At 31.3% G+C, this 20,716-nt stretch overlaps 1 protein-coding gene and 1 long non-coding RNA gene across 3 annotated transcripts; both read left to right on the top strand.

The window, feature by feature from the left end:
- The first annotated feature begins 739 nt into the window (after nucleotides 1-739).
- LOC105151784 (uncharacterized) lies at nucleotides 740-9,504 on the top strand. 2 transcript variants are annotated; one of them, XR_846865.2, is made up of 5 exons: nucleotides 740-1,507; nucleotides 7,415-7,597; nucleotides 7,679-7,836; nucleotides 8,599-8,742; nucleotides 8,831-9,504. It is a non-coding gene; the product is annotated as an uncharacterized LOC105151784 (long non-coding RNA). The 2 variants fall into 2 exon arrangements; XR_846864.2 differs by lacking the exon at nucleotides 740-1,507 and having other exon boundaries at nucleotides 5,529-7,597.
- Nucleotides 9,505-11,244: 1,740 nt separating this feature from the next.
- LOC105151785 (uncharacterized) lies at nucleotides 11,245-15,253 on the top strand. The gene is made up of 2 exons (XM_011065691.2): nucleotides 11,245-13,550; nucleotides 14,038-15,253. Exons 1-2 carry the CDS (start codon nucleotides 13,198-13,200, stop codon nucleotides 14,063-14,065), a joined length of 381 nt encoding a protein of 126 aa, XP_011063993.1. The 5' UTR covers nucleotides 11,245-13,197; the 3' UTR covers nucleotides 14,066-15,253.
- The last annotated feature ends 5,463 nt before the right edge of the window (nucleotides 15,254-20,716 follow it).

The raw sequence follows: 20,716 nt of genomic DNA, 5'->3' as shown, positions 1-20,716 counted from the left end.
ATATTTTATATAAAAATTTTCCTCTTAATAAAGTATTTAAATTTTTTTCCCGATTATATGAATTTTATTATTTGATTATATATTTTGGACAGTACTGTTATTTTATGTGTAAAATAAATTTTATCTTAATCCTATTTTGTATAAAAGCTTGATTTTAGAAAATTTGTTTCTTTAGCATTTAATATTTAAGTTCTAGTATACGAAAGGAACGAATAATAGTTAAAAAGAATTTTATTTCAATTTGCGACAATAGCTTGAAACATCATCTTGTTAATTAGCATGTAATTATACTCGGAATTAAGCAATTAAATCGATCATTAATATCAATCAACAATGTCCTACGCACATTTGCATCAAAAGATACGAGAAACATCAACGAATCCTCGTCGCTATCGAGAAAAGGGAATTTCCACCACATGAAAATTTTTTTTCACTGCGTAACACTTGAAGCATCTCTTTCCACCGATGTACTTAGAGTCATTCGTTTTCGCTTTCCCATCGCAATTTCGTTCGCCTGCGACAAGATTCTCACCGTTAAAATCGACTGCACAAGGACGATTAATTTTAGAGTCTCTCTCTCTTTCTCTCTCTCCCTCTCTCTCTCTCTTTCTCTTTCTTTTTATCTAATCAATAACCAAGAATAGATTTTTTACATCGTTTTATAAATAGATTTTTCTATCAACGTAATCTTAGCTGAAAACACAACGCATGTGACAAATTACCGCGTTAGCCGGATCTTTCTCTGATTGCTTTGTGACAAAGCAGAAACAATAATTTTCATTGGCACGTAATGCCAATAATAATGCGGATACGAGGAAATCACTCGTGGCGATATTACATGAAGCACTGGAATTGTTGAGTGGTCAATGCTGTCGACAATGTCAGATTTAAACCCCTTTAAGCGATGTGCCATGAACACGTCGACATTACAAAGCATGACCTATATAATGATGAATCCGCAGTGAGATGCGAATCTCGACCGATTTATCAAGAAGTCCCGTGTTCCAGTAACGCGTTTTCGCTTCTATTTGGAATCGAACGTAATTTAATGATTGGAAAAATTGACAAAGATTCTGCGTCGCAAAAATGGAGCGGATTCAAGATGCTGTCTCGTAGTAGCGTTTGGTGAAAAATAAACGTAACCGCTTTCGCGTTTTCTCGCGGATTTTATTGCCACTTCTTTCGACCTATGTGCGTTGCGACCCATATTCTCATTCTTCCAGGAAAACGACGCCGTCGCGCAGTTTTGATCTCAGAGGAACGATTTTGCTGCTGCAAAATATGCGACCGCGTTACGCGTCCTATAAGCTGCACGCTCACTAGAAACTTTTCACTAGAGTCGCATGCAGAGAGAGAGTGCGACGAAACACATCGGATAAATGAAAGGGCTCGCTCTGCGTATCGATCTACCCGTTATAGTGCTTCGTTACCACAGATTCAACTTCGATATCGCGCCATTTCGCTCGCTTTTTGTCGTTATCGCTATTCGCACGCCACTTCGCCAAAGGTACGAGATTTAGCACGTCTCCTTAATATTTCTCCTCCTTAAATAAATTATCCAGTTAAGAAAAGCACGGCGACTACAGGAACACAAAAGTTAGATATTGATTTGAAATAGACATATAATTGGTTTATAATTGAAGAATAATTGTGGAAATACAGAGTTTATAAATCGCTTTTCTCACTACAATAAAAAAGTCCTTTTTTTATTTATTATACCAAAAATAAAATCAACAAATAACTGCTCATACATTAAAGTAGCATTTACTCCTTTTAACAGTGTAATTTATTTATCAGTTCTTTACATTCCTTTTGAAAAAAAATGAGAGAATCAATATTCAGAAATTAATTTATGACATATTTAGAATCTATCTGTTTGATAGATCGTAAATTTTTTTCTCTGATTGTTCAATTATTTATTCAAAAAGTATTGAAAGGCTTATTGGAATGTAAAGATCTTTGAATGTCGGCTCTGGATTCTTTGAAGATGAGACGAATAAGAAATCGAGTGAAACGTAGGTCAAAAGGAAGACTAACGTGATGATAAATAATGCAGTAGCTTTGCTTCCTGCTTTAATTATTAAGCGAGTTATTCATGCATTCTAAATGCTTCATATAACTACTGTATTTTTCTTTTCATATGTTTAAAAAAAGATTATAATTATCATGAAAAGTATTAAGTATTTTTGAATCTTCATAATGTACTTATATTTTCTTTAAATAATTAAAACATACTTAATTAAATTAATTACAAACATTTTATCAACTTATAAAAAAATATAAATAAGAAAGAAGAGAGAACAGAGAATAATAATAAATGCTAATAAAACATAAAGGAGTACGTTTAAAAGATTATACTTTAAACATCTTTGACATAAATAAATTTACATAATTATAAGCCATTAAATTGAAAAGATCAGCGTGAGATGAGAACCATAGTTTTTATTATGTTTACTTTGTCAAAGAGTTTGACAATTCAAAAGTTTGGTCGTTTTGCAAGCAGGGAACCATTGTGATTTCGATTGTAAACGCTATTTAGATGAGACAATCGACGAGACAGTAGACCTCGATTCTCGGTGCGCCACTTCAAAATGCAGAAGTTCGTGTACAAGTCGAGCACTCATTGGTCATGAACAGTTTATAAACTCGATCTTTTCTCCGCGAAATCGATGAGCGTTGTGAAATGCGGGACCGTCGTATTCATGGGAGGAAGAATTCGAAGAGGTGACGAAATTGAATCGCGCGGAAATAAATGGGCTTTAAGCAGCCATGTATGTATACACGGTTTCAAATAACATTTTCAGTACACCTGTAATCGATAGAAATTCGTTTCAAAAAAATAAAACTAGGTTTTTCCTATTTTGTACATATTCATTACACAGTTTATTTTCACAGTTTCACATAAAAAATTCTTATCACAAATATTTTTTAAAAATTATTATTAAACATTGTAATAGTACATATTTGTACACTTCTCTAATTACTATAAGTATTGATCAATGATGTAATACACAGCAAGGGAATATTATTATATATTATTATAATATTACTAAAACTTTTAGAGTGAATTGTCACTCTGAAAAGTAAAATCTCACTTTTAAAAATTGAAAATTGAATCACAGTACACTTTTTTGAGACTAGCTCAAGTTTCGCTCTTTAGAAGAGTTCCACTCCAAAGAATTTAGGAAATAAATTAAATTATAAATCAAAATTTAAATCCAATTATATTTTGTAGACGTAATTGAAAAGAGATCAACCAAAGCGATCTATCAAAAAAGTCTTGCTGTTATATAAATGGAAAAACAACATAACGAGAATGCAACTCTAAATGAATTTCAGATGACCGAGTTTATTCCGAATATCGATTACGCTCTCTCTTGTAAAAAGAACTGTAAGTTCATAGGGAACATACGTCGATTAATAATATGAGAGATGATACAGCACTCGTGCACTTTTCGGAAAATTATTGTAAAATTTCAGTGATGAAAATACCTGCTCCGCAAAGTGTAAGCAACAGATCCTGGCACTGTCGTCGGGTGCAGAAATTATTCATAGCTTCGAGCAACGTAATATCTCAAGAAGAGCTCGAAAGCTTATCCATTTGTATATTCTTTTTAATATCGCGAAGTCGCGTTCCTTGCGCCACTGTGAAAAAGGCGCTAATGTCACCGTCGGAAATCATGAATTCTACTTATTTTCATGGGTGACCTATATACTATCTGCCTTACGCTTTGTTCCATTTGTTCTCTTATTGTCTTCTTCTTTCGAACTTTCGCCAAATCGAGTCTCCTGACGAAAAAAAGTTTTACTTATTCCTGAAACAAGGGTCATGGCGTAATAATGTTTCCGTGAAAGTATCTGGTCTTAATCTTATCTGGTATTAATCTTCACGTATCCAATATCATGCTGTCTATCCGATCTTATATTGGATATATTTCTCAATACTTGTCAAATTGTGTATCTTTTTAGAATATATGCTCGTGTTCGACACGTATACTATTTTTTGTGTTTTATACTAAGCTTTATTAATATTTAAAAAAAGGTTCATTACTGTGGAACACCATTTTGTAACACGAATGTAAATAGTCACTTTATCGTATTTTTATCTGCTGAATACGAATCTGTCAAAATTGTCTATCACATTACAATTTTGAAAAAATGATATCAAAGTGGTAAAAACAAATTTTAAAGATTTTCGTTTGTTGAATCGGTATTAAAATTTTTTCTAAATTTTATTAATGCCATATGAAAGTATGAATTACTTTTAATAGCTTTAAAATGTAATTTAGTTTGAGAGATATACTTTTCGAGAGATATACATGTAGATACATGTATTGCATGGGGGAGGAACAAAATTAATCTTAAATTAATATTTCGAAAATAAAAAACGCGAACCAAAACGCATTTTAAAGCTAGAAGTTGATATTTTCGCATAACATTAATGAAATTTAGAAAAAAATTTTGCAACATCATGAGAATCTTCAAAATCGTTTCTTGTCTCTTTGGCGCCGTTTTTCCCAAAATTGTGACGTGCTAACCAAATTTGTCAACGGATTTGTATTTAGCAGACAAAAATACGTCAGAAATGGCTGTTCACACTCATGTTGTAAAAAAAATCAAATTTTGTTCCATAATGTTATTAATGCAAATATATATTACTAGTATAATTATAGCAAAATTTTTCATGAAATTAAGAAATGTTTATAATAGAGACACCATATTATTTATTACTTAATCAATTTTCAAGAAATATGCATTGATTACTTTTCATCATTAATTTACGCTCAATTTAGCATCGATTCTTTATTAGCTAAATAATATTCTACTTCTTAGGTTATTATCATTAAATACTAATTATAGGCATAAATCATTGTAAATACATTTAACGCACATTTAACATTTGAAATTAAACATTTCATAATTTATTAAATTACAGAATTAAATTAATAGTATAATATTTATGTATCATTGAGTTTGATTATTCATTCGTATTCAGACATATTTAAAACAAGATAGTGTTAGAGAGACGAGAAACCAGAATATTGAAAATAAGGATAATATTGATTAATATAAGTAAGAAATTATAAAATTAGTATAGTAAAAAAAGAGCTACTAGCCTAATATATTATTTCATTAGTAATTATAACAAAAAATATATTGAACATAAATTTGATAAATTATTCAATGTAAATAATAAATAAAAATATAACAAAAAATAATAGTCCGAAAAAATATGTAGAAAATATATAAGAAATAATATTGATTAAAATTAAAGGAAAATAAAATTGGAATCGAAGACAAAAAAAATTAAGAAAAATGTACAAAATTAAGAATAAATCATTAATAATAGTGAAAATAGAAAAATTAAAAATATAACTAAATCAAAGATAATTAATAGTTTATAAATTGTATTTTTTATGCAATAAAAATAATATACATAATGTAATTTTAATTTAATTTTTTGCATATAATATAATACAGCGTAATTCAATCTAATTTTTTATTTTTCGGGACTTTTATTTTATTTTTTATTTGTTTTTTAAAATTCGCTCCGCAGCTATTTATTACATGTACATATTTAAATAAATTAAGACAAACTTTGAAACGAACGTATGTTTTTATTTTCGCTTCATTTTTAATTACACTCGTTACATTTTTAATTACATTAATTAATTCCTTCAACGTCAAACTGTTATCGAACTGTTAAAATATATATTTTTCGTAATGACGGTCTCTCACGATACAGAGAACATGTCTCTCACACTAATCAGTATCGCAAAAAAGTAGTAATAAGGTTCAATTTATATGTTCTTTTTAAAAGTCCATGTATAAAGTAATAATTCGTGTTAAATGAATAAATTTCAGTATCAACACTTATTAATTATAAAGCTTCTATACATTATTAAGAATGCAAATACTGTGAGAAAAAAGGGCAAATTTTTTATACGTATTAAATTTTCTCTTATAAAACAAAAAATTCTAAACTTTTAATACTGTAGATAAAAAATTAGTAATTTTTTTGTATTTTATATACATATTGTAAGCCAATATTTTGATCCAATTTATGATCAATCTTTCATACAAAAATTTGTAATTTATTTTTATGTTATACTTATAAAATCCGCAAAAATTTATTTTTTCGCCCCAATACATATGACAATGTAATCCAGTAAATAATTCAATGAAAATAATAATACAAGATTATCTTAAATTAAATTGGAGTACTGTAAGTCATTTTTTTTGTAATAATATATGTTTTGCGTTTATTTTCTCTTGTTTCCTTTATTTTCATTGTAAATCTCTGATTTATTGTATTTGTTCCATAAAATAAATGGATTAATACATCCGGAACAGAATAGAGGTGTGGCCATGGATTTCGTCATTGCCTACAATTTATATTCCTGATATATTCGCGCGACACGTGTTGCGCGAGATGAAATATTATTGCATATCGATAAGCTGTTCTCAACTTTCTGAAATTCTGCGTTTTAAGAAAAAAATCGAAATCGATGGACATTCACAATGAATTATTACAAAAGGATTAAAGAAAAATCATTGATGAGGTAAAATATCCAATCGAAATAATTTTGATCCTACAAGTCTATAGTGTTTAATATTCTCGATGAACGTAAATTAAAATTATATATATAAATTTTTATCATAATTAAAAAATAAGGATTCTATATTGAATATATCTTCTTTTAAAAATATTTTTTGATGTCATTTATAAATATCCGCTGCGATTCCATCGTATTATATATATTCCATATAATTTATATAATTTTATTAATTTTACGACTAAGATTTTGAGCAAACGGCAAAATGAATGATATTAAGTTTTAAAGTAAAATTATAAGATCGCAGTAAAAGTTTTAAATAATAGAATAATATAATAATTTCAACCGCATTACTATCATAAAATACTTTAAATCTTAAAAAAAACTTTATTATATACTTACGAAAAAAATATTACTTACGAAAAATACTTATGTAAAAATCTACAACGAATTGAAAATTGGTAGAAATGTATGCAGTTTTCCTAGACACGTATCCAGTTACTATCTAATATTACTATATTCTCATTAATTGTGCCAATGCTGAGTAGGAAATGGACAAAAACTTGATAGAATTTTATTAAGTGATTCTCCTTCAGTGATTCTTTGAAGCAGTTTTTCCTGGTAAAAATTTATGCAATTTGCGTAGACATGCTCAGATTTTAAAACTGTTTAAAGAATGAATGAACGCGTAGAAAAACATAGAGCAAGGAAAAAGAAGTTGGAGGAAATAAGGATTTTAACAGGGCAAAATTTTGTGACAGAAATGAAAACTACAACTATTTCACTTTACATTCTTCCTTTTAAACATTTAATCTTTTTATTTTTCCATTATCTTACACATCTTCCATAATATTTAGAGACGTCAACGTCTGGAGACTCAACGTATGAAAAATCTAAAATTGAAGACAAAAAGAAAAAAAAGATTTTAAAGGAAAGAAATCTGTGAAACCTATTTGAATTAAAGAACAAGAAGAAAAAGAAGTTATTGTTTGATAATTTCGTAAAGAAAAATGAATTAAAAGGGACATCTAAGAATCAAGGTAATTTTTAAATTTTTAAAAATACTATAAGACAAATATTTTTTATACATATTTTTTACTTATTAATTTATTAATTCTTAGAGTGTTAAAAAGGATAGTAAAAGATATAAAAGTCCCTGCTAATATGAATATCTGCACGAAGAACGATCAACAGATTTTACGTCACACCTCTAATGACATTCAAGAGCAAAAATTACTCGATTCATCTACATGTGCAGAATGTACTGAAGAAAGTTATGGTATATTTCAATATAAAATTATAAATTATAAATTTTTTTGGAAGATTTTATTCACTTTGTTAAGAAGTTATTTCAGAAAATGAGACAACGTCTGAAGTTGAGCAGAACCAAAATAACTCACAGTTAAAGAAAACTTCACCTGAAACAATAATTTACATCCTGTTGAAATAAAGAAATTTTGTTGCTAAGTAAATCAAGTAAATAAAGTAAATAAAAAACGAAACAAATTTCATATGATTTCATTTTAAAGTAAATTATTTATCATTTAAACATTTATTTTAATATTATATATTTTAGAAGACTTTAGTTTATAAATCCTTGTGTAACAGATACGTCAAGAGTCATGTGACGTAATTGTAATATTTGCTGATTGGATGGAATGAAAATCGTATTTTATCCTTCTTTTATATCTAATAAATGATAAAGATAGAATGACACAACAGTCAATGCTATTATGTCATTCTATTTTTATCGTTAGATGTAAAACAAGGGTAGAATACGATTTTCACCTCAATCAATCAGCAAATATTACAATTACGTGACTCTTGATGCATTTCTGTTATACTATACAGTCTTTACATATTATGCAACCACATTTAAATAAGAAATGCGAATGAATTAATAAAATGTTTCTTTATGCAATTGATGAAAAAGTTTAAATACATATTCATAATTTCTAGTTTTATAAATACTAGCTACAGACATGGCAGGTGTTAAGAGTGATTTGAAATTTATTAAAAAACAAATAACTAAAATTTACAGGTTGATGCAAATAAAGGAAACTCCAGTTTGTAAACTGATACATTTTTGGCAAACCATAATATTTCTTTGCTAATTACCAATCTTGCAGAGTTTATAAAATTTGATGAAAGATTGAAAAATGATAATAAGTTACGAGTGGATGTGGTAAGTAAAATTTAAATTATTTATTTGTTTTGAATTATACATATTTCAATAAAAATATTTTAACATGATACTCTTAAATTGTTTCCAGAATTGCGTGCTCAAAATCTGTTTAGATAAAAATGAAGTTATTACTCATCATTAGTGAACATGTTAAAAAAATGTATAACAGCTCAAATAGCAATGAAACTTACAAGTCCCAAAAAAGTTAATGATAAGTTTCTTATGTGTTATACAGCCTTTTTTAATTGCATGAAAAGTGATACTGTTTTTATATTTTTCCTTTACATATATTATAAATCATATTGCATTTAATTTATAATAATTTCTTTATATCGACTTTCTTTTTTATATTAGACGTGATACTACTTATCAGAAATGTTGTAGAGAAATCTGTATTGGAAAAGGAGATTTTAAGTTTCTTAGGAAAAGTATTATCAAATGCTCGAGATTGAGATGGAAGAAAACAAGCTAAAAATATTATAACTTCAATATCACCTGCTCAGAATTCAACATGTAACATCAGAATATGAAACGGTTCTTTATTAAGATTCTTTGTTAATGAGAACAATCAAATAGAATTTGTATCCGTCAATTCCAATGAAGACGATGAATTGGGTGGCTCAGATATGTGATTCTTTCATATTATATTATTAGCATATGTTCATAGCGCATATGTATGTAACTTATGTATATGTAAGTTATATATATATAAAACGTAACTAAAATTTTTTAAATTAAAATTTTTTGAAAGAAGATGTAAAAGTTTTCATTTATACAATCCGAATATAAGAGTAAATTTTAAAGTTATAAAAGTCATAATGCAGAAAATCTTTGGTATATAATATATATTATGCTTTTTTTAGATACATATATATATATATATATATATATATATATATATATGTATCTGTCTATAATATATTCGCATTTTTGCATGAAAAAAAAGTTTCGTACATTCAGTGCCACGAAAATTTTTCCTTAATCAACTCGTTTGCTAAAACATTTTTTTTATTCGACTAAATAGATTTCCATTTTTTGTTTACTCACTACAAAAAATAAAGGCTAAAGGGAAAAAGAGAGGGAAAAAAAGAAACTAAAAGCAAGTGGATATAAAGTACTCTCTAGCATTAGATTTCATCTGATGCAGTTATGTAAATCAGGAAAAATAATACTACAGAGTCGACGAAAAAAGAAAAAAAAAGAGAAATTCGCTGGATCAGCCGCACTCATCTCTGCCATTTCGAAGTTAAAAGGACCTACGTTGTACGAGATGATGCTTCCTATCGGTAGATTTACCGTAGTCTCAAAACGCAAGCAAACACAGTTGCGACACATTTAAGCGCCATTCAGTTTACCCTGGTAACATACCGGGCCGTAGCCCTGAAATGCAGCTACACCGTTGTTTGCCTAAGGTTTGCATCAAGCATGGGATTATCTTTGACCACGGGCGTACGGGTGGGCGATAAATCGCAGGGAAACATTTCCCAGGAATGTCTCGATGTCGCCGGTAATGGAAATGAGGAGATGGATCGAAACAGGACAATACCCGGCTGGGTCGCATGCCTGGACCTTATGATATCTCTGCGTAACCGGCCGAAATGCTGAGGGCCGGAAACCACCTCGGCGAATTATCCGACGATTCGCGGATGTCGAACGTCATTAATTAAGTTGCGGCAGGCGTGTCGCGTCGATGCCCGAGTACTGTCGTGTCGCAATGATTTCGACCACAAATTCGCGACACGAATTCGCGATTTCGGTATCAGTTGTGCTACACAACTGTACGGCAAGCTGCCCATCTGAACTTGTGATTTGTCTTCTGCGTGCTTCGGATGTATCAACATAGTAACAACATAGTAGTAACAATGACGAAACCACAGTTGCAACTCATAACTCATGCGACACTGACGAGGATTTTCTCTGGATTGGTTACTCATGTTAATACGTATCGATTGCACTTTTGTTGTTTAATTTTTATAATTTTACTGCGAAAAAAATATCAAAGTATCATTTTAATGTAAAATCATAATGCAAAGCGTTGAGCACGTTGTAAATATTAATGTCTTCTGCAAATATTGCTTTTGAAGTTATAGATATGTAGAGATATTAAATCTACATATATTTATGACATCATCAAAGTGCTCCTGCAAGCGCATATTGGCACGAAATTCGTGATATTTACCTATATATCGTATGAATGTCAATGTGAGTGTCATTACGACATTTACATTAATTATATACAAGTACATTATAAATGATACCACGATCAGCATTGTAAGCAAGTCTGCATTATCGCTACATAAAAGCTCAAGTTACGCTACAATACACAGTGATAATGAACTGCGAATAAATTCTCAGTTTAGAGAATATTATAAATATATAATATATATATTTATGCACACACATATATATATATATATATATATATACACATATATATGAATTATATACAAAGTATTCAGCGTAACGGTCCGTACAACTTTTCGAACACTTCCGACAGTTTAAAAAAAAAATTGAAAGGTGAATATTTATTTGTTTTATACAGGTTACAATAAAAAAGTATTTAAAAAAATTTTTTTTTCATAAAAAATCAAAGTCATTAAAAATTTTTTAAATAGCACCATATAATTTTTTCCATAATATTGTAGTGACATACATATTACGTATTTATTTAATAAAATATGTAATAAAATCAGTACATCAATAAAGATGACATTTTGATAGTGATTTGAATTCATCTTGAAGACCCCTACAATATTATGGAAAAAAATTGTATGGTGGCATTTAAAACATTTAAGATGACTTTGATTCTTTATAAAAAAAATTTTTTTTAATATTTTTAAAATATTTTTTATTGCATGTTGTAGCTTGTATGAAAAGATAAATATTCACTTTTCAACTTTTTTTATCGAAAGTATCCGAAAAATCATACAGACCGTTACGCTGAACACCCTGTATAATTATAATACTTATATTAAATATTATATATAAAGGAAACTATGAGATACCATAAACCACAAAAATTTAAACTCTTAAAGATAAACTTTTAAATATAGGATAGTTTTGTCTTAGTTTTTTATATAATTATATTGGTTTTTAAGAAAGACATAAAAACATTTTTTAGAAATAAAAATGTCTCGTATCCTTGGAGCACTATATAAATCACACATAAAAAATACATAGACCGGTATTCATCCTGAATATAAGATCGGTCAGATCTTATATTCAAGGCCGTCTTAAGTACGATCTTAAGAAGTCACGAACCAATCAGAGAGCTACATTAGCATCGTAAGGCATTACTTAAGACGGTCTTGAAATAAGGATCGACTATGAATACTGGCCATAGATTTATTCAATGCTATGTCGAAGAAAGTTGGAAAGGAATTTCAATTTATTTATATATTCTTAATACAATTATTGAATACAATAATACATAACTATAATTAATAAAACTATAATCAATAGTATAGAAAATCTATATTAATCAGTGAATAGATAGAATACAACTAAAGATAAAGTAAATTTAATTATTTAAATCTATAAACTATTCTTGTGTAAAGCCTCTATACTTTTGTATTGTCCCATTTTGATTATAAATGTATTTAGTGTGTAATTTGACAAAGATTCTGACAAATTGCAAAATAAAAAAATTATTTTTAAATAGACATGACAATTTCAATGATTTTAAATATACAGAATAATTAAACAGAATAATATAATCAATCATACGATGTAACGTAAAATTAACTCCTGTTTAATTTCAATTAACTCGTGTGATCTATTTCCAAATCACAGACAACACAAATAGAAAAAAAAATTTTAATTCATTAGTAAAATCGATTTTGCAAAATCTTCAGTCTATATGTGCAACGTACGTGTTGTGCATCCATACGACGTATTAAGCGGCGTCTACAATGAGATTTTAAGGCGTAAAACTTCTAAGATTTAAGCATTAAGTTGTAAGAAATTGATCAGTCACAATCGTAAGGAGAACAATCGATTATAGCCTAGTTTACATCGCACACTCGATACACGTACTAACTAGTAATTTTCTATTAAATTATTTTAATTTCAGCGATGTAATTCAACGAATGATGTACTAAATTGGTACAATATGCATCAAAATGATTAAATTCATTGACACATATCATGTATATGTTTATACGCATATCACCGAAATTAAGATAATAGAAAGTTTATACTAGTTAGTATCAAGTGCATGATGGAAACTAAGCCAATGATTGATAAATTTCTTACGGCTTGAAACTTAAGTTTTACCCTTCAAAATCTTATTGTAGACGCCGCTTTACGCCGCTTTACGCCGCTTTACGCCGCTTTTAATAACATCGAGAATATAACTTCAATCTGAGCGGTATGATGTATTTACAGACGCGCCTAGGGTCGTTCCGTTTTGCGCAAGGGCCACCACGTCGCTAATAATACAGGCGATTATACGCCATGGAAGACTGGACAGTCAGTAGCGATGATGTGGAGGCTGGAGCCCAACGAGGTGCGTTCTTAACGACTTACCGAGGCATACCGATGCTCTCGAGGGGGGTGAAAGGAGTCGGCAGGAACACACTCGGCTCACTGGTCACTAGGGGTAATCAGGTATGTCGTTACACGATGCTTACACGGTCCCCCGGGAGCCGATGCGTCCGCCATTTTGGGCGCAAGTGGAGCTGCGAAAATGCCTTTTTACGAGGCAGTCGACCATGCTGCTCTGGCCTCGCCGCGTCGCAGCTCGACCATACACACGCCGCCATCCAGCCCGAGAGAGCCCATGGACCGAGTGAGACGTTGTTGCACGGGTGAGATGTTCCAGCCGACGAGACTCAAAGGACAGTTAACACCCTCGTGCCTCGCGCCGCTCGCGTCGAAGCTGCCTGCACCCTCCACGCCCTATCGGCCCTATGTGCCCCCGTTTTGTCTTTATCCCATCCCTATACCGTCTTCCCACCACCGCGTCCCGGTGTCCGCCAGTTACTCTCGTTGCGTTCGTTCTTACTTTCCGCCTCATTTTGCTGGCGATTCGTCGTGTATTCCATTGCCACGTACGTATAACGTTTCGTGGTAATGTCGACGTTACGGCTGTCATGAAAAAACGAGAAAAACTTATCCGTGCACACGGATACATTTTGGCGAATCCGAATTCCGCGGAATGCGGAGGGTGGGTGTGAAACGAATACGGTGGGAATATTTGATACAAGACTCGCAAGATATTTCGTTCTGTACTATCCGTTATTCTGTATGGGTTTTAAGATTGCGATTCTGAACTTATTTCTTTTACTTGTTTAGAATGCAGCGGGAATGCAGCACAGAATAACTTAAACATCTGCTTTCCCGGGTGGTTTCGAATACAGCAATAAAATTTCGTTTACTCCTTAGTACCTTTCATATAGACTACATGATAATTAAAATAGAATAAATAAATTGACCACAATGAAATGAAATTAAGAGAATTCTCGATTCTTTTTCTTGTTAAGCAAAAATTACTTTAATTACTTTATTATTAATTACTTTAATTTCAAAAAATAATTACTTTCGCAAATGGTATAATAAATAATTTATTATGATTATATCACGCAGGGAGATAAAAAAACATAGAAAGAGAGATTAAGGATAGAGTTAAGTTGGAATAAAATTAGGTCGGAATATAAGTAAATTAAGGTAAAATAAGTAATTTTATTTATTAAGGTGTTACATAAGAAGAATAAAGCATGAAAATCATGTACAAGTGTTAATTCTAAGATGACAAATATAATTTTATTGCTATTACAACTGTACTGCATTACTTTTTTACTGTATTTAATTAGATACTTAATACTGAAATGTTGAAAATCTTATAATATCTTATTTAACATTTTATAATAATTTACATATAGATATAATATATAAATACATAACATTTATAGATAACTATTCCTACATTTATTAAACAAAATTATATTAAAATGATTATTAAATTTCTTTGTGTAAAGTTTATATTTATAATTAAATAGTTTTCCTCTTGAATTCTAAAGAGAAATTTAAAGAGAACAAATAATGCAAAAGTGAATTATTTATATAAGTTTATTTTACTTTCTGTAAAGATGAATAACAAGGTTTTTGTTTATTAATACGTGATTAATTCTTTTTTTTCTACTAAAGACAAAATATTAATTACTGTGAAAGGATTCATTAATCTTTTCTTTTTTTATTTAAAAGTAATACGACCAATAATTTACATTTTCAGTTACAAAATAATCACATTATTAATTTGTTAATCACAATATTAATTTGTTAATAAAAGATTCATCTTTTCAATACATCAAAGTTTGAATCAAATAAATTTAAAAAGTTTCGTTCTTTGAAAAAAAAATTGAAGTATATCTGTAGATGAAAAAAGATAACGAAGTCCGTGACAGCAATTTTACTTAAATTTTGTTGAAAATTTGCTTGCGAGTTTATTTGATAAATAGAACGAAATTTTTGCCCCAACCTAGAACGTTATCGTTAAAATGCAAATTCAAAAGTTACAAGTTTCTAGGCAGAATCAAAAGTTGGTATCAAGCCGAAGGTATCAGCTTGAACAAATAAAAAAAAATGCATAATATATTCTGTTCAGTTTCTGATTCGCAGATGACGATTCGAAAATCATATCGGAATCGGACTTTTACACGAAAATCCGCATTCAATGTGTCCAACGTGTTAGAGGAACGGAGAAACTCGCGACGCGACACGGCGGAACGTCACGTCCATACGTGACGAGAACGATAGCCGCTCTCGAAACTGCTGACACGGCAGCGGTTCTCCGTGGGATTCTCTCGTGGGATTAAAAAGTTTGATATCTGTGATCCCACGGGGTTACAATCCCCTGTCCAAATCGTCGCCCGTACATTGAACGTGAAACCCTGATGCTTCCATGATGGTATCTGGAATGGATAAACGAAACAGAAATCTTCTATTTTAATTAATTGCAGTTTGAAAACATGAGGAGTAAGGAGAGGATGAGAAGAGAAGAAGAACAAAGACATTGAGGCTCGATGGCGTTCAGGATCGACAAGCCGTGAAAGATTTGTGCAGTCAGGACGATCGTTCGAAATGTATGCTTTGGATGATCGACCGGTTAGATCTGCGACGAAGACGTAGGCACCGATTTTTAATTGTCCGATTTCCCATCGATAATAATCTTGGTTATTAGAAAGCACCGCTTGGCGAATAAATTCTCGTATCGGGAGGGAAGCCGTTTGTGCTATTTACACTGAGAAGCGTCAACCGCATCAGTTGAATAGGACGATAGGATAAAACGAGGTCGATTCTACTTGGAGCATAATGGAGGACTTAAAGTGGAACATCAAGAAGTATATAAAGAAACTGAAAACCCTGGCGCGTAGACGCGGGGAACGGGCGGAAGTGGAGTAGTCGTTGCATTGTGAAAGCTTAATTTGCATTTTAGCGTCTCGATTTATTTCGCACTCCCGCCCGCTTTCATTTTTCAACTACAGGAACGATGCGCCGCGTTTCCGTTTACGCGAATGGCGAACGATTCTATGGCATCCAATAACGGTGCTCGTTGGTCAAAGCGGCTATTCCACGTAAACACGCGCGAGTTAAATTCCCCGTGAATATTAGTAGGGCCGAGAAACGCTCGGAATCGCAAAGGGCTCGCGAGCGCGTGGTTATAAAGCCTCGTTAAGGGAGAAAAAGAGGTGCCGCGGGCGAGAGAGGGGGAGGTGATGGCGCGAGAGAATAACATAAGGGGGAGGAGGATCACGTGTATTCGTGGTTGATCGAGAAATGGAGTGTGAGAGGTATAAAGACACACCTGGACGCCTGAGGGCACCTAAGGGATAACTTAGATAAGGTCGACCAAGCGCTAATCGAACGCGCAGCCGAGCAACACCTCGCTTTCATCAGAAGGGCGAATAATTCGCTTAGCAATTTACTGAGTGGAACGAATAAGAGAGTTGCGACGAAGTATCCTCGCATGAATTAGCAAACGGCTGCTACGAGAATAGGCTGCAAGTTCAACCGAGCGAGCCTTCGAGTGTCGTCTTCGCGCGGTTACAATTTGCCCCGTAAAAGCTTCGCTTCTCTCTTTTTCTCTCACTTTCCCGCCCCGCCTCTCCCTCTTCTCTTTGCCAGCCTGTTCTTTAAAAAGGAAAAGAGAAGGCGGATCGAAGCTTATTAATTTATTGACATTTTACGGTTATCTGCTCCCGCCGTTTACGCGTTTACCACAAACGAGTTGGAGAACATTACTTTTAATAGGTTGTACGCCACATCGCCAGCTCGCTTTGATTAGTCAATGGCGTTTTATTGGTATACTGATCACTTTTATGGATATTATCATTGAACGTCGTCATGCTGCACGTCGCGAATGGGAATATAGGTAGGAAAAATTACGTTATCTCATGCGAAGAAAGGATCGAAAAATGTAATCTAGGCATTTCCTGTTCGAGGTTTCATACTACTACTTTTAGATAGCGACTATTGTTATCACACAGAAGATCGTGATCATGGGGGTTATTCCGTGTCAAATCGATATGGCAATTGGGTCGACGTGAACGATCTCGAAACCCTTGACGCAGTTCTGACAGCTCACATAAAATCATAATTTCGCTTATTGTGTGTGTGTTAATAGATAATTCTATGTAACTTCCGTTTATAATTAATATGTCATCAACTTATTTATGTATTGTCGCGAAAATGTTTTTTTCCACGACATTTTCAAAATTATAAATTATAAATTATTTATAAACAAATAAATTTCACAATATTAGCTCTTGTGTTATTTAATTTTTTTTAAATTGCCTTTTTATTAATCACTTTGTTTTCAAGTATTTTTTTCTAATGAAGCGTGATAATCATGTTATTGTTTCTAATATAGGTTAAGCGGGGCTGTAATGGTTCTTAAGTGCAACGTCTTTATTAATGCAATCCGACGAGAGAACTGCAACTCTCCTAACCGATTAATCACGAATTTCACTTCGCTGTATCCACAGATCGAGGCACGTTAATTGTTCATGTTGATACTATCTCAATAAGCTATTTCAGTCATCGTGTTAATAATTAATTGTGCAGTTAATAATCAACAGATTTGTGTACGAAGCATATGTGCAAATCATTGAATTCTAATTATAACTATAAGTAAATTAATTAACTTGACTCGATTATTCTTAATCTTCATTCGATCATTATAATGTACACTGTACATAATTATCGCTGCACGCATTGTGATTTAATTAATTAGCGTATATTTAATGAATGATTCTTTACCTATATATCAGAATTAATCCTTTTTTTCTGTATTAAAATTCAATTTAATGCTGTTTCTTCAGAATTATATCTATATTCTAAATTCTTTAGAATTATTTAAATAATATTAAATATTTTGTTGTAAAAAAATTTACATTATAATAAACTGTTTTTTTATATTGTTTTATATTTTTTTCTTTTTTACTTCTAATTTTTTTTTACTTCTATTATTGAAACTTAAATTATCAAAACAATTTGACTAACAAAAAATGCCTTTGATTAGAGTACTTGATTACTTGTAAAATGTACAACTAATGTGTCGAAAGAATTTCTACAGACACACTTATTCTTAAAAAGAAAATGTCCCTCGTTTAATTCGGCCACTGATTTATTAGGATCTCTTCTCAGAGAGTCCACGATCCACAAACCGATATAAACAAGTTTAGACACACAGCACGAGGAAAGTAAATACCTCTGTTCGCTTCTATTATTGCACTTTTTTTTATTCGCAGCGTGAACCTTCGATTTCTCGAGATACTTTAGCGAATCGACTCGTGTGCGGTATACAACTACCATGGATAACGTACTGATAAATCGCACTAAAAACTAATTTACCCGCGCTTATTATTGCAACTGCAAATATTTGTGAACAACCGAATGCGCCCATTGGCGATATCTAACGTAGACAGAATATAAAATGATAGCTCGCAGCTACGCTGCAAATACGTTAAGACGACAAAGAAGCAAATCGAGCATTATTGGTCTCTTTGCATTCTCTATTGTCTTCTGTGGAAACGAATACGTAAACAGCTTACTATTTGACTTGTTTCTTTATTGACTCATCACATGCAGTGAATAAGAAAGTTAAATAATTCGAATTATAACTCTATAAAAAGTTAATTATGAAGAGACGAAAGAGAGAGAGAGAGTCTCCAATTTTTAAAATAAACAATTTTTAGACGATCGTAATAAATTAGTTATCTATTAAATTTATCTTTCTCTCTTTTTTTAAAAAAGTTACTTTTTAAGATTATTTTTAAACAAGATGAAAAAATAAATCAATGATATTAATCAAACCGCACATATTGTATTCTTTTGCTTCAGAAAGATAAGGACAGAAGTTTCTCTTTCCTCATTGGAAAATATTTCTTTTTCTATCTCTTATTTAATTTTAACAATTCTAAAGTGAAACATTTTTAGCAAACGAAAATATCTTGAAATAATATCATATGTAAGACATGTTGTTCTTTCCTCTACTTTCTAATATTGATCTAGCAATTACGAAACGTGATACGGAGAATCCCAGTGTGAAATATAAATGAATCGAATAAAATACGAAGGGCAGCTTAATGGGCACTGTCATGAATTGATTGGAATGGAACCGACACAGGAACTGTTCGAAATAAATTTAGTATTTCTTAGGATGTTAATTTATGTTGCGGCGTGCGCATAAGGAATGCAGAATTCTACATATTTCGAGAAAAAGAAATTACTTATTCTGAGACTCTGCTGACAAAAGAAACAAAAAATTCGAGAATACGGTGAACAAATTGAAAATGGAACCGAAATAAGAGAAGGGTTGGAAGAAAAAAGCGATATATAATAATAAGAAGAAGAAAGAACGGTAAGAGAAACCAAAGACCAAAATTGAGAATGATTCGCAATGGATGTCCTGGAAAAATTGGACGTTTGTGAGAAAACGTACAGATGAAAAAACAGAAAGCAAAAATTTTTTCGCTTCAGCAAATGACTAACGGAAAAACGTAAAATAAAGAGAAATGTTGAAAGCAGGGATAAGAAAATCCAAGGCGAAGCCGCTGCCAATAAAGTCGTTTAATCAGCGGTGGTTACTTTACTGGATATGTCGAAAGTCGTAATGCAACGTACGTTAGATGTAATCCTTACGATTGCTAATTTCAAGGCGAGCGGAGAAAGGAAAAGAGAGGGAAATGAAAGAACACGGTACGCGAAATCGTATAGTACGAGCCAAAACGAAGCAGTCGAATACCTAAGTTTCCCTGAACTCGAGGATCGTGAGCGAGGAAAGAGAAAAGTTTTAACGGAATAACAGAGTGAAAATCCAGGAATAGTCGCGCTAAACAAAGGCAGAAAAGCGCGAGAGTGCGATGGTTTCAGAGCGCGATCAGATGAATGGATGGACGGATCGATTGACCACACGATACGTTGTGGAAGTTTATTGTGTACAAAAGAGCAAAGCGTAAAAAACAAGAGAAAACAATCTAAAAATACATAATCGCAAAGTATTTCAATTAATTTCTAGTGATGCGCTCTATATTTTTTCGATATAACAACAATAAGTCTGAAATTTACAATATTTAATTTATTCAATATGATATATCTAAAGTTTAGACATATCAAAATAATTACAAAATAATTGCAAACAGATTCATAAATCTCACCGTTTTAATAAAACAGAGATTTTTTTATCAGCATGACTGAGAATAATTTTGAAATGGGTTTTTATACAAAAAAATACGAAGTACAAACAAACGAAATAAATGTAATAGCAAAAATACACAGCAATATAATTATAAAGTATTTTAATATTTTTAGAAAAGTACGTTGATAAAAGAAAATTTTTTATTACCTTCTCTAACTTTACTTATTTTAAATAATTTTATTTATACAGGAACAGAAAAGGATTGAAATATTTATCTGCTCTTAACACTTCTAATATCTTCTATAGAAGACCTTCAATTGATTTATCAATTTTTTT

This window comes from Acromyrmex echinatior, chromosome 3 (assembly GCF_024713525.1).
Source record: "Acromyrmex echinatior isolate Ae372 chromosome 3, ASM2471352v2, whole genome shotgun sequence".
Lineage (NCBI taxonomy): Eukaryota > Metazoa > Arthropoda > Insecta > Hymenoptera > Formicidae > Acromyrmex > Acromyrmex echinatior.
Note: the sequence above shows the minus strand (reverse complement) of the source record. Positions and strands in the feature narration are given on the sequence as shown.

Bases quoted from the DNA above. Each gene is read 5' to 3' on its own strand.
- LOC105151785 (XM_011065691.2), top strand. From the start codon at position 13,198: ATGGAAGACTGGACAGTCAGTAGCGATGATGTGGAGGCTGGAGCCCAA. The intron at 13,551-14,037 runs GTGAGATGTTCC...TTACTTGTTTAG, and splicing joins AGTGAGACGTTGTTGCACGG to AATGCAGCGGGAATGCAGCA.